Source organism: Hydra vulgaris, chromosome 07 (assembly GCF_038396675.1).
Source record: "Hydra vulgaris chromosome 07, alternate assembly HydraT2T_AEP".
Taxonomy (NCBI): Eukaryota; Metazoa; Cnidaria; class Hydrozoa; order Anthoathecata; family Hydridae; genus Hydra; species Hydra vulgaris.
In genome coordinates this window covers 9,283,220-9,305,000 of record NC_088926.1, presented here as the reverse complement: position 1 = coordinate 9,305,000, position 21,781 = coordinate 9,283,220, and the positions used below count along the sequence as shown (strand labels likewise).

General features: G+C 28.4%; 2 protein-coding genes across 6 annotated transcripts in view; one reads left to right on the top strand and one right to left on the bottom strand.

The window, feature by feature from the left end:
* LOC136082280 (sushi domain-containing protein 2-like) overlaps nt 1-12,172 on the top strand; it is a 45,139-nt gene extending 32,967 nt beyond the window's left edge. For 4 of the 5 annotated variants that reach the window (XM_065800978.1, XM_065800981.1, XM_065800979.1 and 1 more), the window contains one exon: nt 9,017-12,172. In XM_065800978.1, coding sequence (XP_065657050.1) covers nt 9,020-11,890 — 2,871 coding nt within the window. In that variant the 5' untranslated portion in view covers nt 9,017-9,019 and the 3' untranslated portion in view covers nt 11,891-12,172. Of the gene's footprint in view, nt 1-1,575; nt 1,810-9,016 lie in introns of those variants that run through there. The other variant, XM_065800982.1, reaches the window with a different exon arrangement.
* LOC136082281 (uncharacterized) lies at nt 1,276-21,509 on the bottom strand. Its single transcript, XM_065800983.1, has 5 exons — nt 21,397-21,509; nt 4,366-4,586; nt 3,721-3,864; nt 2,163-2,241; nt 1,276-1,826 (listed from the first exon to the last, which is right to left on the bottom strand). The coding sequence occupies exons 2-5, from the start codon at nt 4,539-4,541 to the stop codon at nt 1,716-1,718; spliced, it is 510 nt and encodes a 169-aa protein (XP_065657055.1). The 5' UTR covers nt 4,542-4,586; nt 21,397-21,509; the 3' UTR covers nt 1,276-1,715.
* Between the last annotated feature and the right edge of the window lie 272 nt (nt 21,510-21,781).

Below are 21,781 nucleotides of genomic sequence, written 5' to 3'. Positions count from 1 at the left end.
AGGGTATTTAAAATACCATTATTGCATTAATTATTTTTAAATTAAATGTTATGTTTAATACTATATATGTCACAAATTTTTACTATATTATGTTAAATATACAAAAACATACCAATAACTTTTGCAATATTTAAAAGTCAAATAATGTTTTTGTAACTTTTATTTATCGTGACAACTTTCAAAAACTATTTATATAATTCGAATGAAGAATATAAAAAAATAATGTAACAAATATTAGAATTACAGATCAAATTGCCTAAAAAACCTGATTTAAACTAAAAAAAAATTTTTGATAACGGTTTTCCAACCATTTTAAAATACGAAAGTTTTTTGGTTTTGTAAAATCAAGTTGAGTTTACCTTGAATGCTAACGATACTTTGGTGTCAAAAATAAAAGTGTAACTAAAGCAACTTTGTTCCAAAGTTTTTCTAACGTTAACCAGACTAACGATGGTTTAATGTTAAAAAAACCACCGTTGTTCCAACGTCGTTATGATGTTAATATTCAAGACGTTAGACGATAACGTTTTCCCGACGTTATCCAACCAAATTTCAACAACGGCTCGACGTCTTTTCTTACTAGGATCATTGCTGATTTATTGAGAACAAAAATTTACATAAGAATTATAAAAATTTACATTCCTCTAAATGTTAGTCTAAATACAATTGTTATTTTGAGTAAAACGAGAATAAAAACGGAAGAACTATACAATAAAAATAACTTTTTTTACTGACAACTAGAATGAATTTGCTGACAATTAGAATGATAGAATGAATTTAAAATTTATGAACATAAATTTCAGATTCATTCTACGCTCTTACGAGTATCGGTTTTTCAATAAACCAAATTGGGGTTTATGGCTTGTCCCAATAAACAAACCAAGTTTAAATATCTAGAAAACCAAGTTACTCTGATTTTACAGAAAACCAAATTAATATTCAAATTGGTTTTCTGAATATTCAAATTGGTTTTCTGAAAAACCAATTTGAATATCCAGATAGTCAAACTAAAGTTGGTTTTCTTGAAAACCGACGCTATTTGGTTTTCTGGAAAACCAACTTGGATAATCAAAATTGGATCGTTTATTGAGACAAGCCGTAATACAAAAATTTGGTTTTTCGGCGATAACGATAAAAGTAATATTTTATGCCAAAATGCTTAACACAAAACGCAACTTTCAATGTATTTATGATTTTTTTACAAAACTTAACTTCATGAGTTAAGTTTTGCAGAATAGAAATATTCGGCCAGAGATTACAATTTAATACAGAAACTAAAGCTTATTAATTTATTAACATATTTGTATAAATTTTCGATACGTGTTTATATAGATTATATGAATAAATGGTGTTATTTATAAATTGTATTCTATATAGAAATATTTATGTACTATGTAACATATTAATATAGTACTATATCATTTGAAATAGAAAAAAATTCTCTATAAAAACAACTAAAAGTTTGTATGCGAGTTCAAGAAGTAAATTTGATTTAAAAAAAGGTTTTGAAATAAATTAATAACATTAGTATCTTATTGAGTTTTATAATTTATATTACATGTTCATACAGCTAGCAAGGTTTTGAATGTTGCCAGGAAGTTTACTATTTCGTTCGAAAACATTATGTTCTAGAAAAGACAAGGTTTTTTGAAGTTTCTTTAGATATGCAATGTCAATAATATAATATGGACAGTTGACAAGACCCAAGCCACAAGTTATATCAGGAACAGAATTGGTAATTTCACCCCATCAATTACAAGACCTATTCGTGTTGGATTTATAGCATCTACCTCAATTTTCAGAGATGGGGTAGGATAGATTGAATCCTAATAAAGAGAAGCATAATATTAATAAATATTTAAATTTGCATTAGTTAACTTTATTTAATTATATATATATATATATATATATATATATATATATATATATATATATATATATATATATATATGCAAATAATTAGAATAAAAAATTATAAATGCTAAAAATATTAAAATGTATATAAAATAAAAAAGTTGACTTTAATTGTTTGAGTTTTTAAATAATAGAAAGTGAACTGATTTTTTTCTATCAATTTTAATTCAAATAAATGAATATTGAAACAATTTAAATGATAATGATACACAATCATTTAAATGAATATAATGATCAAGAAAGCTTACTAGCGTCATAGTTAATAAAATTGTTTCTTCACCACAAAAAAATCTCGGAAGAATTAATGCATGAAGCTTTTCATTGTTGCTAAAAATAAAAAAATAAAATACAAAATTTGAGTAACAATTAAATAATGGTAATGTTAAATTAACAATTATTATCATCATAGATCTAATCCAGTCCTTGTTTGCACAATGTTTTCCATCTTGCTAAAAAAGGTTTTTTTAATTCTATCAGCTTCTTTATTCCCTCCTTCATTCTACCCAATAATAACAAGCAGTTATTATCAATATCTTTATTTGTAATAGCTCTTGCTGCTGCAAAAAGCTAAAAATAAAAACAACGAAAATGAAATTGCAAAGCCGCTAAATAATGAAAAAAAATATTTACTCCCACCCTTAGATTGCAGGGGCATTTTTAGAAAAAATTGGAAAGCAGTACTCCAGAGCAGCATGAATAAAAGCACAGACTAATATCAAATTGAACTAAGACGGAAATATCGATCTTAATTTTCCCATGCTAAGTAAGAAAAAATATCCACCTTATAGTCTTATTTAGTTTTATTATAGATTTAATTTTGTTATGTATTTTATACATAGTTTTATATATAATGTTTATTTAAAGGATAACAATATAACAAACGAAATTTGTTTTTCAGGATTTGCGTTAAATGAGATAATTACTACTCATATCATGAACGTTGCGGTTTTAAGACAACATAAACAAAGCAATATAGATATAAAATAAATAATAAACCACATACAACTTTTTCATAGTAAAGTGCTGGGAATTTATCATGGACATCTAAAGTTCTTTCATTTTGGCATGTATATTTTAATGCCTTAATTGGCAACACAATCTGGTGGACCAGACTCATCAACCATGCTTTTTATAACATCTTGAGTTATACCATTATCCACATTCTATCATTAAAACACGGTAAATTTATTTTCATATAAACATGTGTTATGTATGCTGCGAAATCATGCTTATCACTTGAATGATGGCAGTGACGTTTTGCTGAGTACAGATAAAGAGACTCAATCAGCAAATCAGAGTTACGTTTACGACCAGAATTAATTCTAGAGTACTTTATCTTAAACTGTGCAACTTGCTCATCATTTAGAAAAGGACGTCTAGCTTGCTTAAATTTTGCCTTTAACAAATGCAAAAGAAGTTCCTTACAATAGAATAAAAGAAAAACTCCTTTAGCAATATAATTTTGTAACATCATTGATATTATTAGTTTTAATTATACAGTTAAATATTCACAGAGCCATTGCAGTGATAAGATTTTAGAGAAGGATACCTTAAGAAAAGCTCATTTGCTATTTCATAGAAGTTACTTGTACTTGGAAATCTATAAAGCATTCACTTTGGTGAAAAGCAATAAAATATTTCATTTCAATTTTTGTTATTATTGAAGAGATAGTTATATGTTAAGAAATATAAAATAGCAATATTTCGTCAACTTTGATACTGATATATAATAAATAATGCTTACTTTCACAATTTGAAAATTATTATATTTTTATTTACAATTTAAACGGTAATTATAATACTTACAATCCATACTGCTTCATGATTTCAAAAAGAAAATCCTTAATGTACTCCTTTAGTTTTGATCTTTTTGGAAGACTAAAGTTAATTTCTTTTCTTTCCACAGCAGCAAAGAGGAGAGGGGCCAATGTCAGTTTATCTGACGGAATACTAAAAATAAAGTTCAAGACATTAAATTGAAGACCTTAATGCTAAAAGTCACACAAAAAAGTTTTTATAGAAAATATATTTCAATCAATATTGTTATATGTTCTTTTTTTTTATAAACTGATAAAAGTTTTATTTAATTTTAATTCATTTATTAGTTATTTAAATATTATATTTACTGATTTTTATTTATTGATTTTATTCATAAATTTAAATTTTAAAAACAAAAAGACTATCCAAAAAAAACAATTACAATGCATTCTCTCAACTTTTTTTTTTGACTTAAGTACTTTTAGTACTAAAGTCTTCAACTATGCACAAACTTTTTATGTTATATAGCCCTAATAGTGTAAAGGTATGTGTGCATACATAAAATCTTGTCTAAATATATTTTATCAATTTAGTTACTTTTTCGTTTAAAAATATAATACTTAAAATAAGATAAAGTTTAAGGGAAAATAAAAAAAGTTATAAATGTTTATAAACAAACAAAACATAACTTACTAAGGTTCAGAAATAATTGGTGCCTCATTAATGTCACAAACAAGTGTCATTGTAAAACTTACATTACAAGAGTTTAATGTAGATAATGAAGATCTTACAAATATAACGTTCTTTGATGCTAATTTTTTCTTAAACACGATTCTATCTTTAATTGGAGGAACTAGTTCCTTTAACATTAATTTCGTCTATATCGTTGATAACCAAACCATCAATATCTTCTCCTGTATAACAACATTATATTATAAAAAAAAACCTTACTGAATGAATGTTCACCATGTTTAAATTGAAATGAAAGGTTTGAAAAATATGAATAAATGTTTAACACTTAATATGTTTAATATTACTAAGTATGTATCAAGGCGCATTTTTATATTTCTGCTATGATATTATATTTTTATCATAAAATAGATCCAGAATTAGTATAATGTGTTATATTGTACCACTTCTTGTATAAACCGATTTATATTAAATGAAAATCAGATAAAACACTTTTAATTGAAATCAGTGAAAATCTAAAAATAAAATTTTCTTGAGTTTTAATCAGGTAAACTAACAACTGAAATGCATACAAATGTAATATTACTTTGTCGCTACACTACTTAAAGTAACTAAAAATTGTCCATCAGACATTAAATATTTATGCAAGGGTTCATGCAATACTTCTTGTCCAGAAAGAATAACAACCCAAGAGGATATTTCAATCAAACTTTATATATATTTATATATATATATGTATATATATATATATATATATATATATATATATATAGATATGTGTGTGTGTGTGTGTGTGTGTGTGTGTGTGTGTGTGTGTGTGTGTGTGTGTGTGTGTGTGTGTGTGTGTGTGTGTGTGTGTTTGTGTGTGTGTGTGCGTGTATGCGTGTATATATATATATATATATATATATATATATATCTGTGTGTGTGTGTGTGTGTGTGTGTGTGTTCGCTAAATCATCAAATACTAAAACAGTTTAATTTGTTTCAGATTTATTTTTCTTTTAAAACGTTGAAAGCATATTATGATATATTGTTAAGCAATAATTAATTTAAATAATTAGTAAAAAGATATTTGATAGCATTAGTTTAATAAGATAATCGAACGACTTGTCTTAGAGTAAAATAAGATATAGAGTACAGCATTCTTCAGGAATACTATAACTAACGAAGAAATGACAGAAATGACGTTCCGCGCCTGTTTAAAACTAAAATTTAAGCCAACAACCAATCAAATTTAAAGATGATAGATGAAACTCTGGAAAACCAAAATAAATAAAAATTTACGTGTTAATTTTTTTAAAAACTAACAGATTTTCAAATTTAAATTGTTAAAAACCCAATTTATTTTTGTTTCTCTTGCGATAAATCAAATCAATTTTTGGATATGCTGTAAAACGTTTGGGTTTTCTGTGAAACCGATCGATTTTCTAGATAACCAATGAAGAACCAATTTTCGTAAGAGTGTATCATGTTCGAGCCATATATATTATTTGACCAATATATATTGCGTAAACTAAAAAGAACTTAATTTCAGAAAATCATATTGCATATAAATGCACGTTTCTGCTTTTTTAACACATGAATTTGTTTCATGAAATTAATTGTTTAAATGTGCATCCGCTTTAATGCAACAATTTGCGCATTTGGCATATGCTCTTTGTGAAGAGTACTGCAGAGAACTTTACATAACTTTATTCACTCATTTAATTGACTAAACTAAAAACTGAAATCATGCACACGAAAAATCTTATACATTACTTAAAGGTGCACACTATAGAACAGAGTGTATAATTTCCATATAAAAAGTGAAACTGATTCAATATATATTTCGCAATAAAATTGTTAGGTTTTAAGTTTAACTATTTTTATAAATATATTATATTTAAAACTAAAATTCAAATTTTTTAGTATTACATCGAGTAAAAGACGTAAAATAGCTCATAAATTGCTATATAGCAAGCTAGTCGCTAGCTCATTTCCCACCGGGAAATAAACGAGGGAATCTTGTTAAACAAGAGGGTTGTAAATATTTGTAAAATATAGAAAATAAACTTTAAATTACACTGAATTTTCACTGAAAAAACCAAGTTAAATAATAATGATTTATGCTTATATATTATATATATTATGTTATATATGAGTATATATTATGTTTATATATGTATATTTATTTTAAATAAGTGGAAACAAGTTCGTTATATATGTTTAAAGTATCGTAAACAAATAAGAAAAAATTATTTGTACGCGCGTTCATAGTCTACCTAAAAAATAATGTATACGTTTAAATAATCTTTTTTTTTTAATATTCGAAACTCAATTTAAACGTTATTAAAGCGATTATTTTTTTATAATTTTTACAATTTCTAACTTCTATCAAAATCTGACAACTGAATTACTTATCAATTTTTTTTGCAATAACCATTTTTTTTGTTTGCCATAACCATTAATTTTTTTGGAATACCCATGAAAGCGAAATTTCCAATTTTTAACGATTGTTCAGAATATCAAACTGAAAACTTATTCAATAGTTATAGAAAAACAGGGGGCCTTCAAATCATCTTTTTTTCTTTAGTTTTTCTGGAGGAGACCATCAATAGCTTTCCCAGTGGGCACGCGTCGAGGGGACGTCCGTATGACGTCCAGAGGTCCGTGAGACTGAGGAATTCTGCTGTATAATAAAATATACAAATAGTTTTTTTTTTTCGATTGCTTTTAAAAAATTAAATATACTTTATTTCAAATTTTTAAAATCTGTAAATTAATTTTTGTTTTAGATACAACCTAAACCTGCCTAAGGTGGTATATATATGTTTACAATCTTATAAACCTCATTAAATAGTATATATATAAATATATATTTTATGTGCGTTTTTCGTTCTAATACAAGTTTTTACATTAAATTATAAGCACTTTTTGTAAACAATTTTATCTGTTATTAAATACAAACATCAATTTTTTTAAGAAAAGTGCGTAAATTTATATTATGATTCAATTTACCCTTATGAATTTGATGCAACATACTCGTAAGAATCATGATCTTTTTAATCAATATATTTAATAATCGACTTTTAATAATTCTATATTTCTAAATAATTAAGCTAATTTATCCAATCATATTCATTTTACCAACAATTTACCAGAGATTTTAGAACACTCTATGATTTTAGCACCGTTCACAGCAATTTAATTAGGAAAGTAACTAAGTCTGAGATCGGTCAATTGCTTCAGAATGGAAATAACCAATTCTGCGTATGGTCAGAAATCTAGCAAATACAATTTAATAGTGAAAAATGTCGCATTATGCACTTTGGATTAAAATAACTTTTGCTATATGTATAAACTAGGTAGTAAAATAGTAGCAGTCTTTGACACAGAAAAAGATCTTGGAGTTACAATGTCATCAAATCTCAAATGAAAAGTCACATAACCAATTGTACATCAAATTCAATGCTTATTCAATGCTTCAAAATAGCTTCCCCAGTGGGCACTAACCAATTGTACATCAAAATTCAATGCTTATTCAATGCTTGGAATATTGAAAAAAATATTTTATTACATCAATAAAAAAATGCTTTAGACACTATATGTAGCATTGACAAGACCTATCTTGAATTTGTGACACAAGCATGTATCATACTTTAAAAAGTATTACTGCATTTGAAAAATTTCAACTATATGCCACTAAATGGATACCCCAGATTCGAAAACAATGTTATGAAACAAGAATTAAAATACTTGGCTTCTTGGCTTAGGCACTCTGAAAAAAAGAAGTAAAAGAGGCTGCATAATTCAAATGTACAAACTATTTAAAAAACAAATATTTTGAAAATTTGTGTCTCGTATCAGCCCAACATAAGGGGTCGTAACCTCAAAATCATAAGAGAAAGTGTCATAAACTTCAATATTCGTCATCAGTTTTTAACCAAAGAGTCTTATCTATGTGGAACAAACTACCCAATTTTATCATCAAAAGTGAAAGAATGAACTTATTTAAAACTCGTATTGATAAATATATAGAGCTATATGATTTGTATTTTATAGTTTCATTTAATTACCTAGAAAAACTACACAGTGTATTTAGAATGTAGCTTTAGAACTACTACAACTTCCTATTATATTATGATAAATTATACTATTTTGCTTTTTGTGTTTGAAAATTTTTTTTTTTACCTCCCTTTATTTTATTTTAGCTTTCTTTTATTATTTTTTATTATTTTTATTATTTTATTTTATTTTTATTATTTTATTATAGCTATTAGTTTTCAATAAAAGCAAAAAAACTTTAAAACGCAAGTTAGAATTTTTATTGCAAAAAAATGATATAATTTTTTCAGTTTTTATTAAAATAATTTATTGCTATAAATTTTTTGTTTTTGGACGTGTTTTTCTTATATTTATATAGTGTAAAAGTTGTTTAAAAAAGTAATTTAAAAAAAATGCATTGATTAGTACTTTTGCAAATTATCCCCTGGTACAACTAGCTTAGGTCTTCCCAATTTCTAGTGAGATGAAGATTGTGAATACTGTGAAGTTGCTATCAATGTTAACCAAAATTGAAAATTTTATTAAACGCATTCAGCTTTTTATATTTTTTTTTCATAAACTATTGTAGCAACTTTTTTATATTTCATAAAATTGCACTCTTTTTTAGGCAATGATTACATTATGGTCAGTAATATTGCTGGTAAACACTGTTGGTGGTGTAATCCAAATAACTGATTTCTATCCGTATGGGAGTGCAACAAATGATCAAATGTTGGAGCGCAGGGATGATGCATCGACTATGATTAGCATATCATTCGAGTATCCATTCTTTGGTTCTGTTTACCGAGAAGTTTATCTAAGTACAAACGGCATAATAACTTTTGGAGCTGCCAATAGTGAATTTGTACCAAAACCATTCCCATTGCCTACAATACAAAGTGTGGCAACGTATTGGACTGATAGTGATCCTTCAAAAGGAGGAAATATTTTCTATAAAGAAACTACAAATAAAATTATTCTCAAAAAAATTTCTGAAGAAATAAAATATCGTCTTGTCAGTTATATGAAATTTAATGCTGAGTGGGCGCTAATAGTCACTTATGATCAAGTACGGCCATATAGTTGTGGATGCAATACCTCATGTTCTAATTATGTTACATACCAAACAATTTTAACTAGTGATGGAGTCAACTCATTTGCAATTTTCAATTTTAACCAGCTCGGCTATTTTACTGGAGCAGGTTCATGCGCAGGTTTTGCACAAGTGGGATTCAATGCAGGTGATGGAAAAAGATTTTTCCTCATGCCAAAATCCAACACTGCTGGTATATCAGAAATTGCGCTTTTTCAAAGCAACGTTGGAGTGCCTGGAAAATGGATATTTTCAACTGATGCCAACAACATTATTGAACAGTGTAACACCAAAGGTCAGCTAGAAATATTTCCAAGGAAAGTACTTTATTTTGGGGCTTGCGAAATCAGAATATCGGGTGTTTGTTACGAGCAAAATAAATTGAACGTTTCAGTTTTGATCGATGACGTTTCTGTTCAATGCTTCTTTGGACAATGGCAAAATCTGCACTGCAGAGTTCCGTTTCTCAAAAAACTAGGAAAAATTGATATATTTCTAGAATACAACTTTATTAAGTATAAGAGCTTTATTATATCCGTAGGAAGAGATGACAACATGGTAATTGAAAATATAAACAATTTTCAATCCTCATCAAACTTAGACGGAGAATTTACATTAGTATGGGATCCCAGAGATGATGATCAGCAAATTATTGAGTTTTCAGGGTTTCAGATTGATTACTATATCAACAATCAAGGGAAAATTGTTGTAGAAAATATAACTACTCTGCAATATGGTCAGTTTTCCAACAATGGAAGAGTTTATTTGAGACCTGCTTTAACTCCAAGTAATCAAAAATATGTTAAACTTCAATTAATAAGAAGTATTTTTTTAGCAGGTTACTTTACTTCTACATCAATTATTGCAGCTATGATTATTAAAACAGCGACTTTAGCAGCTACGATGCATTGCTCAAATTGGTATTATGATCAATCGCCATCTTCAAAAATAAGAAGTATTGTCGAAGATTTAAATCAAAGAAAGCCTTGTTTGCCGGGAATCCCTCCAAATTTTCCAATTAAAATAGAAAATTATGTTATAGACGAAAGTTGCAATCCGAACGATGTAAAAAATAGGGTTATGTGCGAGACATTTCATCCTGGAGCCAAGGGCTGCTATAGACGCACAAAAAATGAAGGAGATCCAGTTGTCCAATGCTGCTACGCTAATGATTACAAATTATTATTAGGAAAACCTGCTGGTGGAACTCTTGGCTTTGGTGATTTAGAAATAAATACAATGGATCATTTTAAAAAAGATGTACTGCCTTTTATAACTTGTTGCAAAATAGGAGTCAACCGGTGTGATAAATATTATGAAAAACGACCTAGTATAAATCCTCGACCCATAACACCGATAATACCCAGAAACGCAAATGGAGATCCTCATTTTACTACAATGGATGGAACTTTTTATAGTTTTAACCCAGTTGGCGAATTCGTTTACCTGACAACTCAAAATGGATCTGATATTATTCAGTCACGAATTTCTCAATATATTGATAAAACAGGCATTAAAAAAAATGCTTGCATTTTTTCTGGGTTTGTAATTAAAGGTAACGATTCCGATATTATTCAAATAGAATTAAATAACAAGCAGACTTTTGTTTTCATTGTTAACGGACAATCATTAAATTTGGATTTTGGATTATGGAATTTTAATGGAATAAGTTTAAGTTACGAAAACAATGCGACTGTTGTAGTTCAAACCAACTCAGGTATTCAATTTGAGATAATTGCTCTTGAAAATGCACTTCATACCATTTTAGTTTTATCAGACACGTTCAAAAATCGAATTAGTGGTTTAATAGGAGATTGGGACGGCAACTCAAGCAATGATCTGAAGTTACCAAACGGATCATTTATTTCAAGCAACTCATCTAATTATAACATACACTTCAATTTTGGAATGCTTTGGTCAACTTCTAATAAAACATCTTTGTTTACATATCCGAACGGTCTCTCATGGTTTGATTATCAAGATCAACGTTTTGTTCCTGATTTTTCGACTCCAATTGATTACCCACAGTGCAACGGAAGCAAAGCCTGTAATTACGATATACAAGTTACTGGTAACGTAGAATTTGGAATGAGCAATTTAGTTATACTTAAGAGAACAATTGATTTAAAACAAACCTACCAAAATATAGTTCAAACGTGCCCTACTAATATTAGTGTACTAAACGGCAACGTCGAAGTAAAAGTAAACGGAAGTTTAGTGCAATATTCTCTCATCTGTAATGATGGGTTTAATGTTACAGCCAATAAAAACTCAACTTGCGTGTCTGGTTCATACACCCCAATTGGTTTTTGTGACTACTCTAATTTTAGCAAAAGGCTCGATTTTGTTTCAAGTCATTTGATTGGGTGTCTGATTGCTTTTTTGATTTACAATTATTTTATAAACTAGTTCAATGTTTTCGCTTCAAACTTTTTTTTGATTTGTCATTCTAAATATAATTTTTGTATGATAAATTTCTATTATTAAAAAATCTTTACTTTTTGATAAAGAAAAAAGTTGTCAAAAGAAAATCTTCATTTTCTTAAAAGAACTGCTATATTCTTCGAAAAGTTATAACTATTTTGATCTACCTTTACTTTTTAAAAAGTTTGAGTTGTTGATTTTGTTATGATTCTCGGAACCATGTTTTTTACTGTATAAAAAGTTTTAAAGAAAAATTTAGAGGATAAATCTTGTCATTTAAATCTTTTAATAGAACGTCTGCTAAAGTATTTATTGTATAAACCATTTTATCTTAAAAACCAAAAAGGTGCTAGTAGAACAAAATAATTCTAAAATTATTGTTTAGAATTTTTAGAAACAAAAAATTTATTTACAAAACACAGATAGTTTTTTTTGATTGGTAATTATTCAAAAAAATTTGGTAATATTTGACAATGTTTTTTTGAATTCATTGCGCTCAGTGTAAAAAGTCTATTGAAAAAAACTTCTTGGCTTATTTAATTTTCTGTACTAAGTACACTCGTACCCTGCGCTCCAACTTCCAAAACTGCGGAATTTTATTAATGATAACATGCGAAACCATTTGCCCTCAGTGTCTTATTCGTATATACCCTCTTAAGTTTTTAAGAATATAAAATAATAAATATAAATGTAAAAAGTCAAATAAAGTTAATGAGACACAAAGTGCTATATATAATAAAGAGATATTCAAGTTAAAACTTGATTAATGTTCTTATATTTGGTGCAAGATATCTATGTTGCTTGAACTAAAGAGAAATTTGACTTTATTGATTGCATTACTATTAGAAATAATCTTAAGTTGTTGTTTTTTTTAGGTCAAAATTTTTTTTCAAGTTAAAGTGACTAGACTTCATAATTGGAACACACACTTTTTGATATTTAAACTATCAGGCAACCAAAAAAGTTTGTGCAGTTTTGCAGATCCATAAATAAATACACATAAAAACAGTTTTAATACAGTTTATTCTGAAAAATAGTCTCCTTAATCAAGAATAACTTTCTCCCATCGTGAAACAAGCTGGTATATTCCGTTTTTATAAAAGTATTGAGTTTGGTTGCTACAAAATTGAAATAACTCATTTTCGAGATCTACTCTATTTCAAAACTGTTAATTCCTCATATGATTATCCAGGGCCAAAAACAGGTGTTTGTTGCTTGAAGCAAGGTCTGGTGAATATGGAGGGTGAGTTAGAATCTCCCATTGTAAACGTGCTAGAGTTTCCCGCTATATTTTTGCGATGTGCGGTCTGGCGTTGTCCTGGTGGAATACAACACCTTTTCCGTTTCCTAAAGCTGCTTGTTTTTGGTGAAGAGCAACCAAAACTCTGTCCAATTGGGCTGAGTATATCTCAGTAGTAATGGTTTGTCCACTTGGTAGCAACTCATAGTAAACGATACCTGCTGTAGTCCATCATACACACAGTAAAATTTTTTGTTGGTGAATGCTTGGTTTAGGAGTCATCGGTACTGGATCGTTACTAGCTAGCCAATGATATGTTCGTTTTTTGTTGCAATACATAATCCATTTTTCGTCGCACGTCAACATCCGGTCAAAAAATGGCACTAAATTCTGGCGGGAAAGCAATGAAGAATAAATTGGTTAAGCGCTGTAGCTTGTTTGTTTCACTCAACTCATAAGGTACCCATTTTTTCAACTTCCAACGTTTTTCAAGTTGGTGCAAATGTAAACGAATAGTTTTATCACCCACAATAAATCTTAAGGCAAGGTCCTGAAATGTTTGACAGGAGTCCTGCTCGATTGCCAGCTTGATATCCTTCGTGTTTACGATGGATGGTCTTCCAGATCTTGGTTCATCTTCAAGGTTTTCATTTCCAGAAGAAAATTTTTTAAACCACTTTTGACCCGTCCGTTCTGCTATGGTAGCTCCCCCCAAAAGCATTTTTGACATTGTCAAAAGTGATGAATCAGCGTTTATTCCTTCTACTTATAAAAGTGATGACAGCTTTGATGCACCAGAAAACCGTAAACATAATTTCATCGAACAAACTAAACTCAATGATTTAGTACGAGGTCTGAATTTTCCGAAGGATAAAGAAGATCTACTTGCAAAAAGTTCCACTGTTCTTGCTAGAGATTCCTTTCCAAACAAGACGCCTTCAACAGTTTTATCTTGTGTCAGTGGACACAAAAGTAATTGTTTACACAAAATGAAATGCGAATCTTTCACAGCTCTTTGAAAAACAGGACAAGTGCTCTTACAGCAAAGATATAGAAGATCTTATGAATGAGCTTGGCTGTTATCACAAAGCTCCTGATAGTGTCTGTTCATAGATGCCTCAAAGTCAAGCCTTAAGGCAATTCTTCTTTACAATTGCAACTTAAAGCCTTCTGTGCTAACATTCTATGCTACAGATATGAAAGAATTATATAAGAGCATGAAAAATATTTATGCCTGAATCAACTATAAGAAATTTGGCACGAATATTGGTGCTGAATTGCTAACACAAAACACTGTTCAAGAAACTATTATAACAGTCTATGAGGTTATTGGTCTATATGTCCTCTTAAGACAACTTGTCTTACATTCTAGACAATTTAAGTAACAAAAGCGACGAGAACGGAGAACGCTTTACCAGGACATTTCAATAATGGAACAGTCATACGGGAGAAATATGATGGTTGATTTCTGTTGTTTTCTGCAGAGGGAAACAGTGTTGCACACAAAAGAAAATTTAGAACTAGTTACTATTTTCACCACTAGTCACAACTTCTGCGAGAAAATATCAAGACTGTGACTGGCTATTTCGGCAAAAAAAAATTAACTTTAAGAGTAAAGTCTTTTTATTGAATTATTACAGAGTAGGTCTAAATTTTCAGACTAAGTTGATTGCATATAATAAAAGACACATTAAAGTTGCAAAAATTTATTTTATTGTTTTTTGCACAGTGTTATGTTAGAGTTGTGAATATAAAAATTGCGCGGTTTTCCGTTAACCTTTACCTTAACCCTGACTTAAACTTCACTTCAGCCATTTTTCACAAAATAAATTGTAACAAAATAATAAAACAAATAAAAGTAATCCTAAATCAAATATGAAACTATTTTGATGTTTATATAATTTTTTAAAAAAGAACTTTCTAGCTGTAAGACGCTGTTTCTAGCCGCTAAATGCTATGTCTAACTGTTAGACACTGTTTCTAGCTGCTAAATGCTGTGTCTAACTGTTAGACACTGTTTCTAGCTGCTAAATGCTGTGTCTAACTGTTAGACACTGTTTCTAGCTGCTAAATGCTGTGTCTAACTGTTAGACACCGTTTCTAGCTGCTAAATGCTGTGTCTAACTGTTAGACACTGTTTCTATCTGCTAAATGCTGTGTCTAACTGTTAGACACTGTTTCTAGCTCTTAGACGATGTTTCTAGCTGTTAGACGCATATATAAGTCAATAAATTTTTTAATAGTTTCTGATCATTTCAAATTACCAACCATTTTATTGAAATTCCAGCTGAATTAGATTTTTAATGCTGACAGCTGAATTAGATTTTTAATGCTGACAGATATGACTTTTTATTGCCTTTAATGAAATCTTTTTTTTTTTTACATCTTAGAAATAAGATCAAAAAAAGTACAGATTTGGCATCCATTAATGCGATTGGGAAAAACTGCCAAGGCTTGTCATTGGCAAAGCTAAACTAAAAATACCTAAAAAATGAAAAGCATATGTTCTGCCGTTATTGCAGCCAGGAGAAGGGTTTTATGAATAACGCACTTCTTTTGGGTGTGGATTGTTAAAAATGATCAGAAGTTTACAAAGGAAAAACAAAAATATTATTTGTTACTTGATATCGTTCAGCTTATCTAACCAGATAGTTAAAAATAGTTAATCAATTTTTCAATGACAATGTCAGAGAAACATTTGTGAGCTGTTGTAATATAAAAAGTTACGTAAAAGTTATGTAAATTTAAGTTACCTTTATTATTACTATTATTAAAAGCCACAGAAAAATAAGAGTTTAATTTAGGAAAGATCAGTTTCGTTAATGGTTGATGTAACTATAAGTAAACAAATCTTCTGTGGTAAAAAAAAATTATTTTTAAATTAAATCTAAAGCAACTATATTGATTCTGTGATGATTTGTCTACTGGATAACATTGAAATATATTCAAAGTTATCCAGTAGGGATATCATCAAAGATTTTAATGGCTCTAATACCGAAAAAATTCGGAAAAATCATTTGAGTATATTTCTTCAGTAGTAAGTATTTTTGAATGTAATACTTTAAAACCTTTAAGCCATTGAGATTTTTTTATATTAGTTATGAAAAAAAATAAGGAAAAGTACATAAAGTAAAAACCAACATAAAGAATGGTTAGACAGCCCAGCTTTTCCGATCAAATAATATACAAATTTACCAAGTATAAAAAAATAAGATGTTTATTAAAGGAATTTGATGAATTTGATTAAACAATGAATAGCTGATGGCAAATTCGATCCTAAAACAAGTTTAACTAAACGAGTTTTGTTTGCAACAAAAAGAACAGCATATAACGATAAATATTATATCATTGTTAAGCTTTTAATAAAGTTATAAAGCATCAAACTGAATATTGCACAGATTTTATTAGAATTAGATGTTGTTAGTTGATAAAGCTTTTCAGGAATTTCTTTGACTGGTATCACACAAAAAGTTCATATCACGATACACACAAGACAGCATCTGCTAGGTTTCCATGCTACAGAACTATTAAAGAAAATGAAAGTTACATTTTTTCCACCAAATTTTAATAACTATTATTAAAAGTTTATCAAAGTCAGATTATAGTCTCTCATGAATAACACAGCAAAAAGATTAGTTTGTTTAAATTAACTAACTATTTTGAAACATTTTGGATTTGTAGGTTACGAAAGAAAAAAATAAGATTATTCTTAAAACCAAGCAAGGTTTAAATTAGGAAAGACCAGTTATTAACTCTATCAAAATAGATTTTCCAAATTATAACTTTGTTATAGTAGATTATTAATTTATCTTTAATGTGAAAGACAGAAAAGTTATGGCATTCATCACAGGTACATCACCTATGCAATGCTGTTCTATTTGTGGAGCAACACTCAATATGATCAGTGGGATAAAAAACCTAAAGAAGTTCAATTCAAAAAAATATGCGCTTGTGCATAATTAATGCACTCTTGGATTAGATTTTTTGAATATTTACTACGCATTGCCTTTCGCGTTGAATTTAAAGACTGGCGAGTAACAAAAGGGGCACAAACGACTGTATGCTGAAGCAAGAAAATGTATACACATTTTAATGTTAAGGCGTTTTGGATTAAAAATTGACGAATCAAGAACAAAAGGACCTGGCAATAGTACTACATGCAATGTTTGTAGCGGAGCCATTGAAAATCCTAAAGTTTTAAGTGAAATCCTTGGAATTAGCGAGAAACTTTTTAAAAAGTTTCGAATTATTTTATTAACCATTGGTTATACAATTTATCCTCAGAAATTAAAGTAATCGCACTATTCATCCACAGAAATTCTGCAAATTTTGTGAAAAATCATAATTATTTTTATTGAAAACTTATGAATGCTGGTTCAATATATTCTAAAGCAATCCACAAACATTGGCACATGAAGAAGAAATTATTTCAAAATGTTCTGTTACTGTAGGAGCTTTGGAGGATTAAGAACTAGAGGGTTGCAACAAAATTATTTAAGAAGATTGGTTACAATATGCTTTTAAGTGCTCAAGAGAAGATAATTTATTTGATATATTCTTTCAATCAATGATTTCATCAGATTCAATTATAAGTACATTATTCTTAAGTACAATATCTAAAAATAAACTATTGACTCATTCAAAAATAGCTATTGATCTTTTAGCAGTTGAAGAAGTATAAACTTGTCTCTCTGCACAGCGGTCTAATTCGTCAGCGTTTGTGTTTCAGAGCTATTGAGTTAAATGAGGGTTATGATCACAATTAAGTATCCTTTATTTGCCGATTTAAATTTTTTGGTAACCAGTAAAAAATTTTTTATCAACATTTACATAAATTTTTATTATATATATTTATATGCATATATATATATATATATGTATATATATATATATATATATATATATATATATATATATATATATATATATATATATATATAAAATATAAAATAAAAACTGAATAAAATAAAACTTTATTTTAATAGATTTAGAGTTATATTCTGCGGTTTTTATTGTTTCCCAAAGTGCCCCTAAATCAGTAAGATTTAGGCAATCAACAATATCCTTCTCTAATCTCAAAAGTTTTAGGAAGTCCGATCTATTCTCATTTGTTGTCGATCTTAAATAATTTTTTATAATTTCAAGTTTGCTAAAGCTTCTTTCACTTGATGCTATACTTATTGGTGCGGTTGATGCTAATCTACAAATTCGATTAGCCAATGGTAAAACATTTATCATTTCTTCAGGTGCTTTAATAATGTCGTCAAATTTACTTGAATTATTATTTCTACAAACCCCAATTATTATATCCATTTCTGCTTGAATGGCATCAATATCTATAAAATTTTAGTTCTTTGATGTTTGCTGGAAATAATAATAAAGTTTGTTTAATATTGTTTATCGAAATATTTTCTTTTTTCAAAGGAAACGACAGCATTTAAATATTGGTTTAAATAAATTAAAACTATGTTTTAAGTTGTCTTTTGATAATGTGATTATCGTAGATAAAACACATTTAAATTCTCTACGGTAAAATGTGTGCATATTAAAAACTACTTGTGTATTCGAATTCGAGTCAAGCCACTGTGGAAGTTTTCTGTATCGATGGTGCAGATTAAAATCAGCCTCTGGATTAATAAATTAAAGAGTACAAGCAAATGATACTGCACTGCGAATTAAATTATCCATAGCTTCATTATTTGAATTAATATCTTCTAATTTTTTTAAAGTGATGTTGATTAGATTAGTTGCATCAATAACACATAAATTATTTATTTTTAGTGATTCAATTTAGGCTTTTAGCTTACATTATATTTTTCATAAATATTAAAGATACAATAAAATCAATAGAGCATAGGGGAAAGGCGCCTATGATGGCATAGCGCCTATGATGGCATACCGGTCATATTTCCATTAAAAATGGTTTTAGTAAAAAAATGATTAGACCTATATGACTAAACTGACTTTACATTAGTTTTAGTGAAAAAACGTCCCTTGTGCACAAGTATTGTTTTTATAATCAACAAAAATCGATTTTGGGATGTGCTGTTGTAGTTTTATTTCCTTCATATATTTAAGATTGTGATTTTACTATTAACTGTGCAGAAATGAAATTTTCATGCATTTTATATTCAAGTTTTGTGCATTTAGTGGAATAGTTACTTTAATTTTATCTTTTGAACAAAGCAGACACAGCTTGTTTTAATGAAAACGATGACTTTTACCCATGATGGCATACTGACGAGTTGGGGGTGTTGAAATATTGACGAGTTGGGAAAACCTTTTTTTTTTATAAGAAAAACTTATTTTTAAGTAAAGTTAAAAGAAAGCGATGCTCCAAAATTTTTTTTTGGTCCAAAAAATACGTAAAACGCAAGATATCCTATGCGCATGCGCAAAATTTTACAATGCTGGTGTGTAGCATGAAATGGTAAACTAGGATGGTTTCGAGTAAATGTAATCAAATGTTAAATGAAATCATTACATTACCCTCGATTCTAACTAGCCCCATCCTACCCTATACCATCATAGGAGCAGTGGTTGCCTATGATGGCACACTTGTGCTTTTTTTTACAATAAGAATAACTTATGAAAAAAATATAACTAATGAAAACTCCCAGGGTAATTATTGTTCTAGATGTAACAAGGAATGTATCCATATAAAAACTTTTATTATTGGTCTTCAGGATACTGATTAATGAAGCTTCAAAGTTAAGTATGCCATCATAGGCGCCTTTCCCCTATATATTTTTTTAAATAAGTGCTTTTGTTCTTGTGTTTGTATCAAACAAAGGATTGAATAAATATTAATTAAGCTACTGCACAATGCTTCAAAAGAGTTTCAAACTGCTTTAATTGATTCAGCTCTTGCAGTCCTACTGGTTTTAGATAAATTTAAATGTAATTTGCTTTCTATACTATTAATCTAATTATTCAATATTTCATTACGTTTAGTACTAGATAAAAAAAATACATATAAACTTTCTAAGTTATCAATCATACTCGATATAACTATGCTAGCATTGCAGCCATGTTCAAAAAATGTATTTATTCTATGGGCTTGATAAGGAATGTATAAAACTTTTTGTCCTACTAACTGAGAGAGTTGGGCTTAGGCACCATTTATTTCACCAGACAAATTGCTAGCAAAGTCATAAGACTGAATCGCTAAGTTTCCTATGTTTAGAACATTCTTGTTTAATACTCTAAAAACTTGTTCTGCTGTACCAAGTCCGGTTTTATTTATTTTTCATGTTTTTTTTTATAGTCGTTGTCGAATAGTTTGCCACATTCTAGTCATTTTAATTTAATTCGCTTTCTTTTAATAGAAGTTTGTTTATATTCGTCACTTGACATGTTACTGCGATTATCACTATAAATGGCACTATAAAATTGTCAATAATCGAAAAACAAATATTATCAAACAAAAATATTTATAAACACAAGCGTAAAAAAACCACCGAACGAAATATGTTGAGAAACCTCCATTGATTTGTTTGCAATTGGCGGGCATTGAAGCATCCTTTTCAAATGCTTCCTAATTTTTATTTAATTAACTTATAAAATAATATTTATTAATGATAACTTTGCTCATTCATTTTTAGAAAATGTTAAATCTTGCCGACTTAAACAAAATGAATTTTGAAAACATCAAATTTTGCCGACTGAATTAATCGAAAAATGATTGGGGGGTTAACAACCCCTCCCATCCCCTAAGAACGGTCCTGAAAGCAAAATCTTTTAGTTGGTAAATACAAATAATTTTGAGAATTAAAAAAAAAAGCTTATTCATTGTGGTTTATTTATGTAGCCTTTAAAAGAAACTAATGAGGTGGTTGGGGAGACGCAAGTTTTTTTAAGGGTCTGCTTTTATTTACTTAAATTATAAGTATTTTTAATTAATTTCAGATTAAAATTTGATAAAGTATTCGAATTTTTTAAAAATATTTTGGTGTTTGAATTAAAGCCCGTCTTTCCCGGGTAAAAAGTCTTATAAGCAAAGTTAAGTTTCTCTGAAACTACAGATCAAAACTATGTGAAATTTTAAATATACGTACTTTACTATATATTTTTATATATAGTAAAGTACGTATATTTACGAGAGCTACTTGCTATGGCATAATATTTAACTGTCAATTACATAAGTTTGCATAACTATATTAAATAGAGCAAATTTTAGCATTTTTTATTTTTTCTAGCATATTTAATGAACTTAGTAACAAATAAACTTTATTTAATAAAAGTTTCTTACGTTTTGATTAGATAGATTATTGTGTAAACTTGATTTATCTGATTTTTCTTTTTTTATCTGATTTTTACTTTCTTTATGGTTTATTCCGATTTGAAATTTACTTATGACTTTTGTTTATTTGAAACTGCTGTGTAGTTTTTCAAGTGCTTTTGTAGCTGCTGATATACCGCAGTATAAAATACGCGGAGAAAAAAGTTCCGTCTGAAACCACTTATTGTTCAACCACTCTCCTTTATCTCATTTTTAGGAACTGTATAAATCTTGAAACCATTTAAAGAAATATTAGCAATTAATAACTGTGGATATCAATTGATGAAACAACTGAAGCTTTTGGAAGACTGCAAATCTTGGTATTAGAATATTACATCATAAAAAAATATTGCCA